Source organism: Microtus pennsylvanicus, chromosome 1, assembly GCF_037038515.1.
Source record: "Microtus pennsylvanicus isolate mMicPen1 chromosome 1, mMicPen1.hap1, whole genome shotgun sequence".
NCBI classification, from domain to species: Eukaryota; Metazoa; Chordata; class Mammalia; order Rodentia; family Cricetidae; genus Microtus; species Microtus pennsylvanicus.
Genome location: NC_134579.1, coordinates 65,511,721 through 65,527,947, shown reverse-complemented (window position 1 = coordinate 65,527,947; position 16,227 = coordinate 65,511,721). Strand labels below are relative to the sequence as shown.

Here is a 16,227-nt window from a genome sequence, read left to right as displayed (position 1 = left end):
CTGACAATCAAGCCAAGTAGCTCAGAATGGTGAGAGTGACCACACCTCCCTCCACACCCAACGAGCCTCTGCTCTTGCCCCTCCTTCTACCTAGACCTTGCATCTTTGTGTGACTTGCTTCATTCAGGGCTCTAAAAAGTATTTCTCCTTCTTGAGGCCTTCCTTAACAATCCTATGGAAGACAGTCCCCGCCCCCACCCCCGGGCTTGGGGGTGTGGCATCAAGGTAGAGCATTTGACTAATACATGCAAGACCCTGGGTTTGCTCCCTAGCACCAGGGAGTAGGTGGAGGGGCAGGAGCTACCTAACTTTCCTTAATTTCTTTAACCTACCTTACTTTTCTTTACAGCACATATGAGTACCTGAATATACGCCTTCTTTGAACATATGTGTGATCATGTGTACAGGTGTGGCAAGGGGCATGTGCACATTCACGTGTGTGTGTGTGTGTGTGTGTAAGCCATATAGGAAAGCCTTTACTATCCTTCCACAGAGGCTGGTCACCTGTTCTATTAGACAAGGTCTCTCATGGAACACACCATGTAGGCTAAGCTGGTTGGTAAGAAAGCCTCAGTTCATGTCTCTAGCCCTTCCTAGCAGTGGGGTTACCAATAAGCACCAACATTGTTTAGCTCTTTTCACTTGGGTTCTAGAGATCACACCCAAGTCCTCATTCCTCCAAGGCAAGTGCTTTCCCAACTGAGATATCTGTCTCCACAGTCCATGCCTTCTTCTTCCAATGTGATAATTGGTGGTTTCTGACATTATAGAAACATAACTTTTGAAGGGACGCTTAATAGATCCTGCAGGGATAAAGTTGAGTCTAACACATACAACTCAGTCACAAACTATCTGCTTAAATTAATAGATAGCCAAATTGGAGGTGGGGCAAAACCTTGGTTCCCTCATCTGAGAAATGAATCTGATAAAATTGACTAATAAAATTCTGATCAATCTCTTAGTAAGATAAATATGCAAAGCAGTTGTCAAAAGTGTATCGAGGACATGGCAAATCCCAGATAAATGGCAGCTGTCTTTGAAATAAGATTCTGTCTGACATAATTAATTTTTTCTCTCCTTCAACAACACTTTCCTTTTCAGTAGCATCACTTACCTCATTGAATTAAACCATGTATTTACATGTTTCTTCCTCAAATTGCTTCAGCTGTTTTTAAAGGCAGAAAGAGAGCTTTTGCGGATCTGTTTTTCTAGGATCTGGGGCTAGACAGAGAATATATTCCCAAAAAGTTTGGAGTTAGCGAAAATCATGGGGCCCTATGTCTGGAGTAGTCTCTCCCCTGAAAAGATTCCAAATTTAACCCTGATGGACAACTAAGGATGTATTGATACTATAGAAGTCCAACTAAGAATGCAAGCTGAGGATTCAACACCCCTGGTCCCTCCCTGTCTGGTGATATAGGTCCTGAAATTGCCATTGAGGGAGGAGCTTAGGTCATGGAAACACGAAGGATGAGATAGTGTAAATCAAGCCTTGCTCCTGATTGATGCTTTGGGGCTCATCTGGAACCGTGATGGAATCACAGCCAGCCTGCTCTTTGCTCTTCTGCCTTGTCTACTATCTTTTGCCAAAGGAAATTCTCATATGTTTAGAGATTGTGTACCCATATCAATCTCAGAGCCAGCCACAGAGAATTCTCAGGGATGTTGACCAGCGGTGGAGCAACCAGAAGCAAGATTAGGCTTGATGCCAAGTCACACAGGGAAAGGTCAAAGCTATATGCCACCACTGAAGGTCTGATGGGGTGGCAGAGAAGAGACTGAGATCATTCTGTGTGGCCTTTCCAAACAGTAGCTGAGTAGGTTTTGCTAACATCCGTCACTATCCATTAGGGGAGAAACTGCTGCGATGGCAGACAGCCCCTTCTCAGAGGGTGGATATGACCAGGTCTGCAGCTGAGAACTCTGGAAGGGGATGTCATTCTCCCTGTGAGTTTGGGTTTGTGAGTCTGGGTTCAAAAGGGATTTCCTCCGGTTCTGAGATATTCAGATCTTGTAAAATGTATGGTTCTGAAATACCAACTGTGAATGGTTAGGAGTATTTTCCTTTGAGGAATAAACCAAATGAATACATCAATATATCTCTCAAAGAATTGCTAACGAGATTTGTATGAGGCCCTGGAGCCCAGACGACTAGAGTTGGGGTCTTTAGCAACGAAGCAGAAGTGTGCTTCAATCCCTGGTGCCCTTCTCAACCTTCACAAAAGCCCTCAGCTTTTGCCCACTCTTTCCATTCAGATAGCCTGCTAGCCTGCGAGGTATCTCTGGCAGGAGAGATTCCTCCAGTTTCCCAAGTAGTCAAGGCCAAGCAGAAGAGTCCAGCATGACTCAATTCTGTAGGAAAGCAAATCGGGAAAGCTCCTGGGGGAGTCTGCTGGTCCGTCACTCCCTCCCTCCCTCAAAATTCCTGCTTTCCAAAGAAACGGAGGTCTAAGATGCCTAGGCTATGACATCCGGTGCCTGGTATTTGGGCATAACTACATAGTACAAGTGGGTTGGTCCTAGTAATTCCCCAGCACAAAACACTTTGCCTATGCCATGAGAGACTGTTCTCTAGAATAAATCTCCAAGTTTGTTAATGAAGCAGTGATATAAAGAAACGCCATGTCTGTAAATGACGTATACTAACTAACAGTTGCTTAGCTTTTCATCCCAATCTCCTCTGCTGTCCATCTATTTCTTTCATTTCCTAAATTACAATCTTCCGTAAAATCGGGGGGAAACAGCTCATGACGGAATTTGGCTCTCAGTACGAGCTAGTGAGGTGCTCCTAAGAGTCTCTGCTGAGAGAGAATGCCTGAGCACTCCATATATAAAGGCCCAGAAGGGAAAGAACCAGAAAGTTGTGGTGAAGGTACAGTGAAATCTAGGCATCATCTCTGTCATGCCGCCTACAAGGCTCATTAAGACTTACACACACTGCTGTCTCCACACGCTTCTGAACTGGAGCTAGATGGTTTTATACTCCCAACAGACCCAGACCCACAAAACTGTGGGCCTGAAAATTCCAACTTATTGAAAAGAGACCATTGACCTCAATTGACTTGGTTTTATCAAATTATATTCTAAATAAAATATAGATAGTCTTTTAAGATAACTTCCTAACTCCTAGTTGAATGTTAGGGGTTGGGATCATGTTTTTAGCTTCTAGGGGGTAAGACTTTTCTCCCATTCTCCGACCAGCTGTCACTTACTCCTTCCTAGAAAGATGCTGTGGAGGCTGAGTGTGTGTGACCATTCTCTCAGAATGCAACTTTCAAAGGCATAAGAGTAACTTGTTTCTCTTTCCAGCTTTGCGCCCATCCAGACCTGAGGAGTACCATAGCAAAATCCCATGGTGGTTCTGATTTCTCTTTTCTTCCCTCCTCCATCTTCCAGGTTGCTTTTCTGTTTTCAGGAGCCTAAGCAAAGGGGCAGGAGCAGGATGGGCTGAATGGCAAAGAAGGTGAAAAGATACCCTAACTCTGTTCTAGTAAGAAAGCCTAGCGAGGATCAGATAGATGCGGTGTTTTCATAGCATCCCTTCTTGTGAAATGAATCACTTAGTCGTCAGTGAGCCTGTCCAGGATGGCTACGATGATGCAGAGCTGAGTTCAGCTGGTGAGAAAGTGAGGACCAGAACAAGCCAGTTCCCTAGATCATTTACGTACACACTTTTTGATGCCTTTTGCAATTTGTCTGCTGGGTAAAATCCACTCTCCTGGTGGCCTGATAAGCTTTTGCTGCCGAAAAGTGAGAATGATGAACATCCTACATCCCGTCTCTTTGCCAGGCTGCTAGGATCCCCACAGGAAAGTGTGTGCATTTAGATGCTGTAACGTGTCATTTTGTCAGATTTTTGCCTGCCCTCCTTCCCTCGTCACGTGCAGTGAGCTCTTGGTTTTTAACGCAAGCAAGCTCAGATTCAGTTATTGAATTCTCATGATGTCCAATCAATCAGTCCCTTTTAATTTCTCTGGAGAGGCCCCCCAGCTTACTCTAAGGAATGAGGGGGAAATGTGCCACATCCACCCACTCCTTTTGTCCTTCAGTCTGGCATGCCTACAAGATAAAATATGCCTCTGCTTATGAGATTATTTCTCGATTCTTCATATTTGGGATACTGTACTCTGTCTTGCTTATTAGATTGTCAAGTTCTTTATGTGTGGACCAGATTTAAATTTAATTATGTATGATATTTATTAAAGCCTGGCACTTGATAAATAAGGACAAATGTGAGCTAGCTATACCGATGGGGAATCTTTCTTGTGGAAATGGTTTCTTGTCCGGAATGTGTTGGCGTCTATCATTAAGAGCTCTTAAATGTTCTAGATCAATCCTCTAAACATCTTGCATTAAGTATTAGTAACTAAGTTTCATTTTAATGACTTTGAAAAGTCTCTATATCTCAAGCGTATTGAACATTCATTTCTTTTTTTTTATCTAGAAGTCAACAACTTCATTTTTCCAATAGCAAGCACAAGGGGTGCACCCACACACTGAGACAATGGGGATGTTCTATTGGGAACTCACCAAGGCCAGCTGGGGGCTGAAAAAGCCTGGGATAAAACCGGACTCTCTGAATATAGCGGACAATGAGGACTACTGAGAACTCAAGAACAATGGCAATGGGTTTCTGATCCTACTGCACGTACTGGCTTTGTGGGAGCCTAGGCAGTTTGGATGCTCAACTTACTAGACCTGGATGGAGGTGGGGGTTCCTTGAACATTCATTTCTAACACATTTTGCAATATTGTTCGGGTTATAGACACCTGCTTCACTACTCATAGTATGTCTACAAAGGAAAAACTGAAACCAACACTTCATGTTTCCTAGAATTGTATAAGAATTATGGTAGTTTGCAAACAAGCAGGCTGGCTCAGTGAGTAAAGGCTCCCTCCAGCTGCCAAGCCTGTGAACCTGAGCCAGCTTCCTGCGACTCACAAGGTAGGACAGGACCGCCTCCTGCAAACCTGTCTCCTGAACGCCACACATGCTCTGTAGGTTTACGTTACCACACATATGCCCATAAGATATATGAAAATCTAAAACGTAAGGAAGAACTAGTGTGAGGAACTTGCCCAAATTCCAGCGTTCTTTGTCTCATCTGTGCTGTCTTGCTCCTACAGAACTCTCAGCGCTGTGGGAGTACAGCCCAGAAGCCCTGATTCAACCAACATGTTTCCTCTTAGTTTGACAATTGATGTTTCTGGTGGATCACAATGATATCTGGCAAATAGTGTCCCTGGAAGTGTCTGAGGAACTCCAGATTATCAGAAGGGCTCAGCTGTTTCCTTTGGAGCTCACCAGCATCGGATATTTCAAACGAGAGCCTGGGGAAGCAGGGACTTTTCCCTCTGGTTAGTAAATTAAGTGGCATCCCCTCCTCTCTGGCAGCATACAGACACCAGCCTCATGATTCCACTCCCTGCCCATCAATAACTATGCCTTTTTCTTTAGATCACTCCTCTCTTGCAAAACACTTGACATATCAGGGACACACTGACAATAACTCAAGACACACCATCATTTTGTTGTTTCTGCTGCATGTATCTGTTGAGCTCCTTGAAGGGGTGCGAGCTGGCCTGAGCAAACATGGCTCTGGCAGGCTTTGCCCTTCCTCCATTCCCTCTGCCTTGCAAAACTGTTAGAATGCCTTCCTAAAGCTGGTTAACAAGGTCTCCTCCCTTATTTGGCCACTTTCTCCTTCTGAGACTGATCACCAAGGTCCAGCTATCAAAGTATTGATGTCCAGCAATCAAAAGCCTTCTTTTGACTACCCTAATTAATATGCCTAATTAAAATTAAACACCTCATCCTAACATGGGGTTTCCCCTTTACCTTGGTAAACTACGATTTTCCTATGTGCCACGTCTTTCTCTTCTCTGTCCAGAGGCAGTCCTTTGTCCCTCTAGGGCAAACATCCCCACCCACCACCTCATTCCCTTCCCCTTCTCCCTCATTCTTTGTCTCCTATCTTTGTCTCTTATTCCCCCGCCCCCACTTTGTCCTTCTGGGGAAAATAAATCTCCTTCATGCTGAGAACTTGGTCTTTGGGTATCTTGTGCCCGACAATTTCGAAGTCCTTGTAGTAATACAGGGACCCACACAAAGCAGGGTGCTCCCTCCTGGACCCTGGACCCTGGACCCTGGATTATGGCACAAACTATGTTTAAATGCCTATTTTTTCACAGAGATCCTTAGTTAAGTGGGGAAGAAAAATAAAAGTGGCTGCTTTCTGACTAAGGCAGAAAAAGAGCAGCAAATAACCTTGCAGGTGTAATCTTTAAGAAGAGGAAAAGGGGAGGCCTGTGTTAGAATGGGCTAGGAAAGCGGTGGTGTGTTTTGATTGGGTGTATTAATTAGGTGAACCAAAGGGGGCATTTGATTGCTGGACTTCAATACTTTGATAGCCGGACCTCGGTGATCAGCCTTCGGAATGACTCTGGCATAAGTGTTCAATTGCGGGAACAGAACTTGATGACTAGCTTAGGGGATACGATCTATGGTTTTTAAGGAGGGGGGAGGAACTGCAGCCCCATGTTTGCCTTGGGCAGGCTTGTAAGAGCCCTTCACTCCTGTCATGAGTCCAGGGTTATTCTAGGTACAGCATAGGCAATGCGGAATGACACAGCCAAGTAAACAGTAAAATGTTCATTTCCACAGCTGTTGGTTTGCAGCAAAGCATGATCCGGATAGCATCTTTTTGGCTCTCAGTCAATGCAGGAAGATTAAGAAACCAATGTTTATGAAAAGACTCAAGAATATTATAAAGCCTATTCTACAAGCCTGAAGAGACGGGCGATATTTTACTTGAGTGGCTTGTTCTTTCTGTGTCTTTTGAATATGTTTGCCTAAGAAGAGAATTTAGAATGTCTTTCTGATGCCAGCAAATGACATCAAGCTGGCAAAGCACTGTGCCAGCAGCACACCAATGAGTGTCCATTTGATACTTCATGCCAGCAGGGTGAGGCTCAGTAAGCATCCTTAAGCCTACCTGACCTCTTGCTCTTCACTGGTCAGACCCAATCCAAATGTGTGGTGGATATCGAAGCAGGAGTTACTGTCTTCTAGCAACCTAGGAAATAGTTGGGATAGGAACCACACGTCAGTTTACAGCCTCCAGTGAGTCAGTGGTCTTCTGCTGCGTCCTAAGGTGGTGGTGAGAAAAGGCTATACTTACCCAACTTTCCGAAAACGCTTCTCCGAGAAATCCCACACGTACCTGATTTTCTGCACTTGGATGCATTGTAGCTGCAACCACAAACGTGAAAGGGTCAGGTATCATTCACAAAGGAAAGCGGATCAATGGGGAATGGTGCGGCCCAGGTTCCCTTGTGGGTCGCACACCTAGCTATCAGTCCAGCCCAAGCATATTGTCGTCAGAGCTTTAACCAGCAAGCGCACACTCTATTCTGTTTCCACAAATGTGCCAGGACAGCCCACACATTAGATCGCTTACTTTTAATTCTGGCTTCATTACAGCTCGGTTTATGACCGAGTGGCGGTCCGCCACCAGAGGTTCTTCTGGGTTCTTGCTTCTAGAGGACTTCAGTGCAGATAAGTGGAGGCAGAAGACTTTTTTCCTTATGTACCTTCGGAATCCATCCTTAAAAAGTCAACAAACAAGAGAGCGGTCTCAGAGCTCAGTCAGAAGGCAGATTCTTAGGCACAGTCTAGTCTTGGTGGATTGACTGAGTCTAGACTCAGGGAGTGGAGCCGGCAGTCTGTGTTTCAGTGAGCCTTCCAGAGGCTTCTGCTACACACAGGGTTTTAAGAAACACTGGATATGGGGGGAGAAAACTTCGTAAGGAAGTATTATGTCTAGAAATTTTCTGAGATGATTATATTTCTTTTTATTACTTTATTTACTTTTTTGAGACTGGGATTCACATGTCTAGACTGACCTTAACCTCTTGGCTAGCCTGCCCCAGTTTCCCACAGCCTGGGACCACAGGTGTGCACCACCACGCCAGGCTCCAGTTACTTTTAAAAGCTATCCACAAGCTTACATTACCTAGTATACTCCAAAGCATGCATTGTTGAAAATTGAGCATTCCTACGTTCTGTAGCCTCTGAGAGTTGTGACAATGACAGCCACTGCCCATGCACTGGCAGTGAGCAACATGCTTCAACCTAAAATATGAGAGATTTTACGCAGGCTGAAGTGAAGAAAGTGTTAACATTCGTGGGCAGAGCAAGAGATAAATAACAAGAAACTTGCAGAGATAATCTTTCTTTCTCTTGTTCTGGCCTGGGTAAACTGTTTGAATGGATGAGATCTGTTCTGGATCTCTGGAATATTGACTGGTCATTGCTAGACTACAGATGCAGGGGTGAAGACATGAGCATAGTATTTTTTTAAAGTTATATTTAATTTTTTAAATTGAGAGAAGGTACTTGCATGTATTTATGGGTAAGGTATTTGCATGTATTTATGGGTCTTTGTAGCCATTTCCTCTAAACTGAAACATTCTTTCCTTTAAAACTCAGGAAATAAACAAAACTCACAAATCTGAAAAAGTTCCTGAATCTTACATGATTTCTGAGACCCCTCCCACTAGCTGCAGAAGCCCTAACAATTGGCTGAAAGAGAAGACTCTCCAACCTACCTAGTTGTTTTCAGATAAAGCAAGGAACTCTAAGAAAGGGGTGGGCTTTTCAGTGTTGCAGCTACTTGTGCGTCACCCACAATCCTTTAAGTAGTGTGTGTGTGTGTGTGTGTATGTGTGTGTGTGTGTGTGTGTGTGTGTGTGTGATATGTAATATCACTAAACTGGACTTGGGAGAAATTATTCTTTTGGTCTGTTGTTAATGAATAGACAGTTTTTCATGTCTCCTCAGGAACACTCCCACAACAATGGGGTACGTAATGAATTTTAAGCATTTATATACTGTATATATGATTAGACAAGACCAGAGTAACTGGCCTCTTTATCACTTCAGAAATTTACCATTTCTTTCTTCTGGGAACATTCAAAATCCTCTCTACCCGGTGTTTTTAAAATTTGCTCTCAGCCACGTTATCCTGCAATGCTATAGGACATTAGCAGGTATCCCCTATTCAACTGTAGCCTTGAACCTACTAATCATTTCCCCTCTATCTCCTCTACCCCTGCTCAGGCTCTGGGAATCAATAGTCTACAATGCCAACTTCATAACGTCCGTGTGTAAGTGCGGACAGGCGGTATCCATCCTTCTGTGATGATCATGGCATTTGAAATGGATAACAGAAAAGTACGCACTGTCGTTCTCAGCAAAACTGTGTCTGCTTCTTGCAAAGGGCACGGGATGCAACTGGTCCACACCCACCACTCAGGCCTCCAGTAGAACATCAGCTGAAGGGCGCCAAGAGTCAGGATGGCTGTGACGAGGCACAGGGCTCTCCGGAGACTCTGGGTATGGTAGCCAAACACCTCCTGAATAATAAATAGAGCATCCCATGTTTCAGTAGTCACATAAACATCATTTTGATTCAAGGGATACATGCTTTGCGATGCAGGGTTCTTGGTTGAGAGAAATCTGGCACCAATTGGTAGAATCAGGTTGACTGCAGCTGGCAGCTGACATAATAAAAGGAAAGAGATGCATAAGCCCTCCTACTGCCCTGCCAAGTGAAATTAAACATGAGATGGAAGGAAAAGGGAAGATTTCCCTGCTTCTGTGCATTCATAGGCGGCACCTCAAGTGTTTATTAACATGCCTCATGTTTTGAAGCAGATTTATTTCCTCTAGGTGTTAAGGGAATTGATAATATTAAAGAGAGTGATTGCGACAAACGTGAGTCACACATATCCACCTCTATCTGTATTCACATTTGGTTTTTAAAATAACTGAATATGATTGAAAGTATGAATAAATGAATTGGTGTCTAATCCAGCAAAATGTAAATTAAAGGACTAGTTGCAGCCATGAAAGGCTCTTGAAGGATCGATTGCACTTACTTACTCTTTTTAAAATTATGTTATTTTGTATTTAAAACCATTTTAATTATGAATATATTTTGATCATATTCTTCACCTCCCCCAAGTCCTTCCAGATTTTCTCCCCTTCCCTAACCACTGAGCTCTAAGTTCTTTTCCCAAAACCAAAAACCCAATACAACAATAAAACCAAGGAAATAAAGTAAAACCATCACCACCCCCCAAAAAACTACCTGTTACCAAGTAAAAGCACACAAGCACACACACACACAAACCCTCGGGTTCTATTATACATTGGTGAACTAATCCTGAACATGAGGCCTGTCCTGGAGTGGCTGATTTCATCACTCTGTTGGAGAGAAATGACCCTTTGTCATTCTATTGGAGAAAACTGATTTTCCATCCCCCAGCAGGAATAAGTGATATTTCAGTTGTTAACTTACCCCAGTGGCTAGGTTTTCATTCTTTCCTTCATTCGTTTTTTTAATATAAGAAAATAAAATATAAAAAGATGAAACAAAAACTTACACTAAAGTTGTAAAAGGCAAACTACAGAGGGAAAAGACCCCAAGAGATGGCACAAGAATGAGGCCCACTCATTTGCACACTCAGGAGTCCCCTGAAAACACTAAACTGGAAGCCACAATATTTATTCATAGGACCTGCTGCAGACCCCTGTTTGCCCTGTGCATTCTTCTGCAGTCTCTGTGAGTTCATATGAGCTTTGCTTATGTTGACTTAGAAGGTCCTGTTTCCTTGGTGTTCTCCACCCCCTTACACTCTTTCAACCTCCTATTCCACAGGGTTCCCTGAGCTCTGAGGGAAAGGATTTGATGGAGACATCCCATTTAGGGCTAAATGTTCCAACGTCTCTCAGGTTCTGCATAATTTCTGGCTGTGCATCTCTTTATTTATTCCTCTCTGCTGCAGGAGGCCGTTTCTCTGATGGCTAAACAAGGCACTGATTTATGAGGGTAGCAGAGTTATCATTAGGAGTCATTTGATCACTAAAGTTTTTTTTTTCTTTTTTAGGAAAGTATTGTTTAGTTTTATCCCTGGGTTATCTAGTCTCAGTTCTTGGTTGCCCAAACAGTTTGGGAATGGGTTCCATCTTGTGGAGTGGGTCTTCAGAAAAATGGTTATTGGTCAGTTACTCATGACACTGAAAAGCTTCTGCATAGCAAAGGACACCATCATCAAACAAAGAAGCAGCCTACAGAATGGGAAAAGATTTTCGTCAACTACACACGTGGTAGAAGGCTAATATCCATAATATATAAAGAACTCAAGAAACCAGATATCACGAAAACAAATAACCCAATTGAAAATGGGGTACAGATCTAAGCAGAGAATTCTCGATAGAGGAAACTCAAATGGCTGAGAAAGACTTAAAGAAATGTTCAGTAGTCTTAATAATCGGGGAAATGTAAATCAAAAAAACTTTGAGATCTTACACCTTTCATCTAACACCTGTCAGAATGGTTTAGATCAACAACACAAGTGATAACTCTTGCTGACCAGAATATGGAACAAGGGGAACGCGCCGCCATTACTGGTGGGAGTGTAAACTTGTTCAGCCACAATGGAAATTAGTATAGTACTTCCTCAGGAAAATGATAAACTCAATCTATCTTAACATCCAGTTATACCAGTTTGGGGCATTTACCCAATGGATGTTTCATCCTATCACAGAGACACTTGCTCAACCATGGTCATTACTGCTCTATTCATAAAAGCCAGAAGTTAGGAACAACCTAGATGTCCTTTAACAAATGAATAGATGAAGAAAATGTGATATATTTATACAATGGAGTGTATCACTCACCATTAAGAAAAAACTGACATTGTGAAATTTGCAAACAAATATATTAAACTAAAAAAATCATTCTTAGTGATGTATCCCAGACTCATACAAATATGGCATATATTCTCTTATATGACTATATTAGCTGTAAAGTCAATGATAATCAAACTATAATTCATTAGACCAACAGGGGATAGGTTACAGAGCAAAGGACTAGAGCAGCAACTCTCAATTTGTAGGTTGCAAGACTGCCATGGATCGAATGATCTCTTCTCATTGGTCACATATCAGATATCCTGTATATCAGATATTTACATTACAATTAATAATAATAGCAAAATTACAGTTATGATGTGACATTGAAATAATTTTATCATGGGGGTCACCACAACAAAAGAAACTTTATTAATGGGTCACAGCATTAGAAATACTGGACTAGAGGGAACAGATGATCTCATTAGGAAAGGGAAATACAATAGTTAATAGATATGGGTGGGGGGCTGGAATGGGAGAATAGAGTCAGGAGAGAGAGGGTAGGGGAATTTGTGGGAGGCAACCCAGGGAGAGAAAGCTAATATTAAGGGTCATTTGAGGAGTAGTATGCAAACCTAATACAGTAGAAACTTCATAAAATATATACATATGTGAAGGTAATGCAAATGATATAGCCAAATATTTACTGGGGATGCAGAGACCAAACTGGCTATCTCCTGCTACTAAATGAAGCATCCAGTGGTGGGATTAGATTATGTCTAATTGGGTTGTTGCCTAAAGGGGCCCCATGTGAATCCATTGTAAGCAACCTGGACTGTTGCCAAAATTATAGGTTACTCTCCACAACCTGACAGCAAGGCCCCCATCGCTGAAGGCAACAGCTACACAGCTCATTGAAAGTGGAGATGTCACCATGTGGTGGTGACACAAGCCTTTTATCCCAGCACTTGGGAGGCAGAGACAAGCAGATCTCTGAGTTTGAGGCCAGGATGGTCTACAGAGCAAGTTCCAGGACATTCAGAGATACACAGAAAAACCCTATCTCAAAAAAAAAAGAGAGAGAGAGAGAAAGAGAAAGGGGGAGGGAGAAAGGGGGAAGAGGGGAAGGAAGGAAAGGGAGAAAGAGAAAAAGAAAAAAAGAAAGAAGAGAGGAGAAGGCTCTATGCTGTCACCCTTACGTTCCAGCACCTTTGATAAAGGAAGGAACAATGCCTGCTATCAAAACTGAAACACCGTAAACACCAAGCCAGTCATGAAGCTTTTACTGACAATGTTGTGCTGTCTGCAAGATATGCTAGGGCACTTACTTATTCTTAGAATAACAAGCTGAGATATTTGTACCTTTAGCAATAGGTCAGCTAATATTTGTCATAAATTAAGTGAATTTGAGATTTGTTTTAAGGGGAAATAGATTTTGTTGTCTAAAATTAAAACTTAGTTTCTACCATCTTCAATGAGGGTTCACATAGCATTGTTTCACACATTAAAAAAAAACACAAACTTTTAGGGCACTTTGAAATACCTGAGGGATGCTGATTATTACAGTGTGGTTATGGTGTGTCACCCTACAGGGAATGCTCATGTGTTGATGACTTTGCTTTCGGGAGCACTTCTGAGAGATGATTGGGTCATGTTTATATAAGCTTCATCCATTGATTAATCAATTGGTGAGTTCTTAGACAAAAGGGCTATTGGAAAGTAGAGCCTCGTTGGAGGAAGTGGGTCAGTAGAAGTTGTGCTATTAATGATATATGAGAGAGAGAGAGACAGAGAGTTTTCCGACTTTCCTGGATGCCATGAGATGAGCAGCTTCGTGCTGACTTTTTCACCGTGTTCCTACCTTGTCACAGTCACAGACTTAAAAGCAATGGAACCAATCAACCATGGACCACTGATGTGGGATGCCCTTCTGTATATGTGTTTCTTTTATTGGTTGATGAATAAAGCTGTTTTGGCTAACGGCTTAGCAGAGTAAAGCCAGGCAGAAAAACTGAACAGAGATATATAGAGAGAGTAGGTGGAGTCAAGAAGACACCATGTAGCTGCCAAAGAGAAAGATGCCCAGAACACTTACCGTTAGGCCACAGCCTTGTGGCAATACAGAAATTAATAGAAATGGGTTAATTCAATATGTAAGAGCTAGCTAGAAATATACCCGAGTTATTGGCCAAGCAGTGTTGTAATTCATATAGTTTCTGTGGGATTATTTGGGCATGGGTGGCTGGGAAATCAATGAGCAGTCTCCAATTATAGACCACATCTCTGAAACCATGAGCCAAAAACTGTCTTTCCTCCTGCAGCTTGTTCACCTCAGGTATTTTGGCACAGATATGAAAACTCACTACCACATAGATAAATGTGTGGCATACATGCTATACCATGGCTTTAAGCTGACCTGGGAATCTCTGTCTTTGTTTCTCAACAATTCTAAACACCCATGTCCAAATCTCAGAGCTGTAAATGTTAGCTAATGTCTGCACAGTTTAGATAATGCTTAATATAACAAATCTCTTTGCTTAATTCTTTGGAAAGGTATTCATCTTCAATATGACATTTTTATTAGTTTTCTCTAATAACTCAGTGGTGAATAAAGAGTCTAATAAGGGGTGTTGAAAGCAATCCTTAGAGTAGAAAGGTCACAAGTTTAAGAAACAAGGTATAAGTTTGAGTCACTGCTCTGCTTATTATGGGTTGCATGACCTCCAGCAACTCATTCACCTCTAGGAGATCCCAGTGCGGTTTTTGCAGAATGAGGAAGACATGCAGCCTGGGGCTGCTGAGCTCAGCCATGGCAGCGTCTGCTTGCATGGTCTGCATGGTGAGCATGGGACTGGCGAGCTCCTTTCCCTGCTACACACTTCGTGCGGGGGAAAGTGCTGGTTGCGGGGTAGTACAGTCCTAGTTTGATACCATTGGCAAGGGGCTCTGATTTCATTTAGAAACATATAATTCCCTTAATTTACGAACACTTCCAAGATCTCTTCCTCTCCCTGTGCTCATTCTGCTTCTATAACTCTTGGTCTTATCTGTGTATAATAAGTTAATTAGGTCCAAATAACATAAATATGCCAGTTCTCACATTGTGATATGCACTCTGTGATTACAAACAGTGTCGAGGGCCAAGGGTGTGCAAAGCAGAAGTCTATTAATATTCGAATATTAGTCCAGCTCATAGCTGGAAAAAGCTCACTCATAAACCCATTTTCTGTCCACTTTCGCACAGCAATGACACTCATCATCACAATTCTGTCGCCTACTTGGGTTTTTCTGTATAGCATTTTCTATTAAACAGGGGAAATAAAAGCCTAGCAAGGCTGCAGTGAAACCAGTAGAGCCTCGGACTACTGATAACCTCTTCAACGGAAACAACTCCTCGGGGAAGGCAAAGATACCAATTCTATCAAGAATTATAAAGATGTTTCTACTTTTAATCAATAATTCTTCGGTTGGAAGGATGCCCTAATGAAACAACACACAAAATGGGAAGTAACGGGCACAAGATGCTCAGCGCTGCGTTGTCTGCAATAGCAACACTATTGAGGGAATGAAGATTCAGCCAATGGTTCAGTGAGTTTTGAAACATCCGAACAGTGTTCTGTAATGAAGCCATTAAAAACAGAGTGAATAGTATCAATGTAGAAACCCAGGACCCCCTATAATACAGTGTTGAATGAAAAGAAGACATGCAGAATGAACAGAACCACATAGCAGTAGCATAAAATTTCACCCAACTGTATCAGAAATTACATTAAATGTAAATGGTCTTAATACTATGAGTGAAAGTTGTGTCTACGAGTGCGCTCTTTCCAGCTAGGAGCTGGACGAATAGTCCAATACTATTATGCTTTTGCATTACACATACTTGGCCCTTGACACTGACTGTTTGGAAGTAACTCGCAGACTGCATATCACGTAATATAATAATATGAACTGGCATATTTGGATCAAATTAACCTAGAATGCACTGCATGCTGTTTATAAGAGACATACTTTAAATATAAATAAGAAAGTTAAGAGGGAAAACAAGAAAAAAGCCAGAGCATGGCAATGCTAGTGAAGAAAAGCTGAATGGCTATATTAATGTCAAACAAGATGTATTTTTTCCACAGGTATTTAAAGGAGGAAATATGAGAGAAGACATTTCATGATAACTTTAACAGCAACACAACAACTCTAAACAAAGAAAATAAAATCAGTCATTAAATGATTCTTTAAGCCAAAATGTCTTTAGAATCCTTTTGGTATTTAAAGTTGAAGTAAAACTGCTCTTGTATAAACTCCTTTATAAATGGGGGATATAAGAATGTTCCTACAGCAGGACCTGAACCTTACCTGGGCAATACAATAACGCCAACCTAGTTGGCAGGGGCTTGGGTGAGCCAACCCTGAAGTTGTGAACATCAAGAGCTGTTCCCATTACCCATCTGTCACACAGCAGCATGGGTGAGGGAGAAATGCCCCCCCCAATCAATGCCTGAGGCAGGTGGGAGAGCTGGCCCTGCCCCTCA

The 16,227-nt window shown here is 42.3% G+C and overlaps 1 protein-coding gene across 1 annotated transcript in view; it reads right to left on the bottom strand.

Moving 5' to 3' along the window:
* Positions 1-16,227, bottom strand: part of Atp13a5 (ATPase 13A5) — a 129,127-nt gene that overhangs the window by 99,171 nt on the left and 13,729 nt on the right. Inside the window, exons 2-5 of the mRNA XM_075967586.1 lie at positions 9,244-9,417; positions 7,461-7,607; positions 7,182-7,252; positions 6,996-7,076 (exon numbers count right to left, since the gene is read on the bottom strand). Coding sequence (XP_075823701.1) covers positions 6,996-7,076; positions 7,182-7,252; positions 7,461-7,607; positions 9,244-9,417 — 473 coding nt within the window. The remainder of the gene's footprint in view (positions 1-6,995; positions 7,077-7,181; positions 7,253-7,460; positions 7,608-9,243; positions 9,418-16,227) is intronic.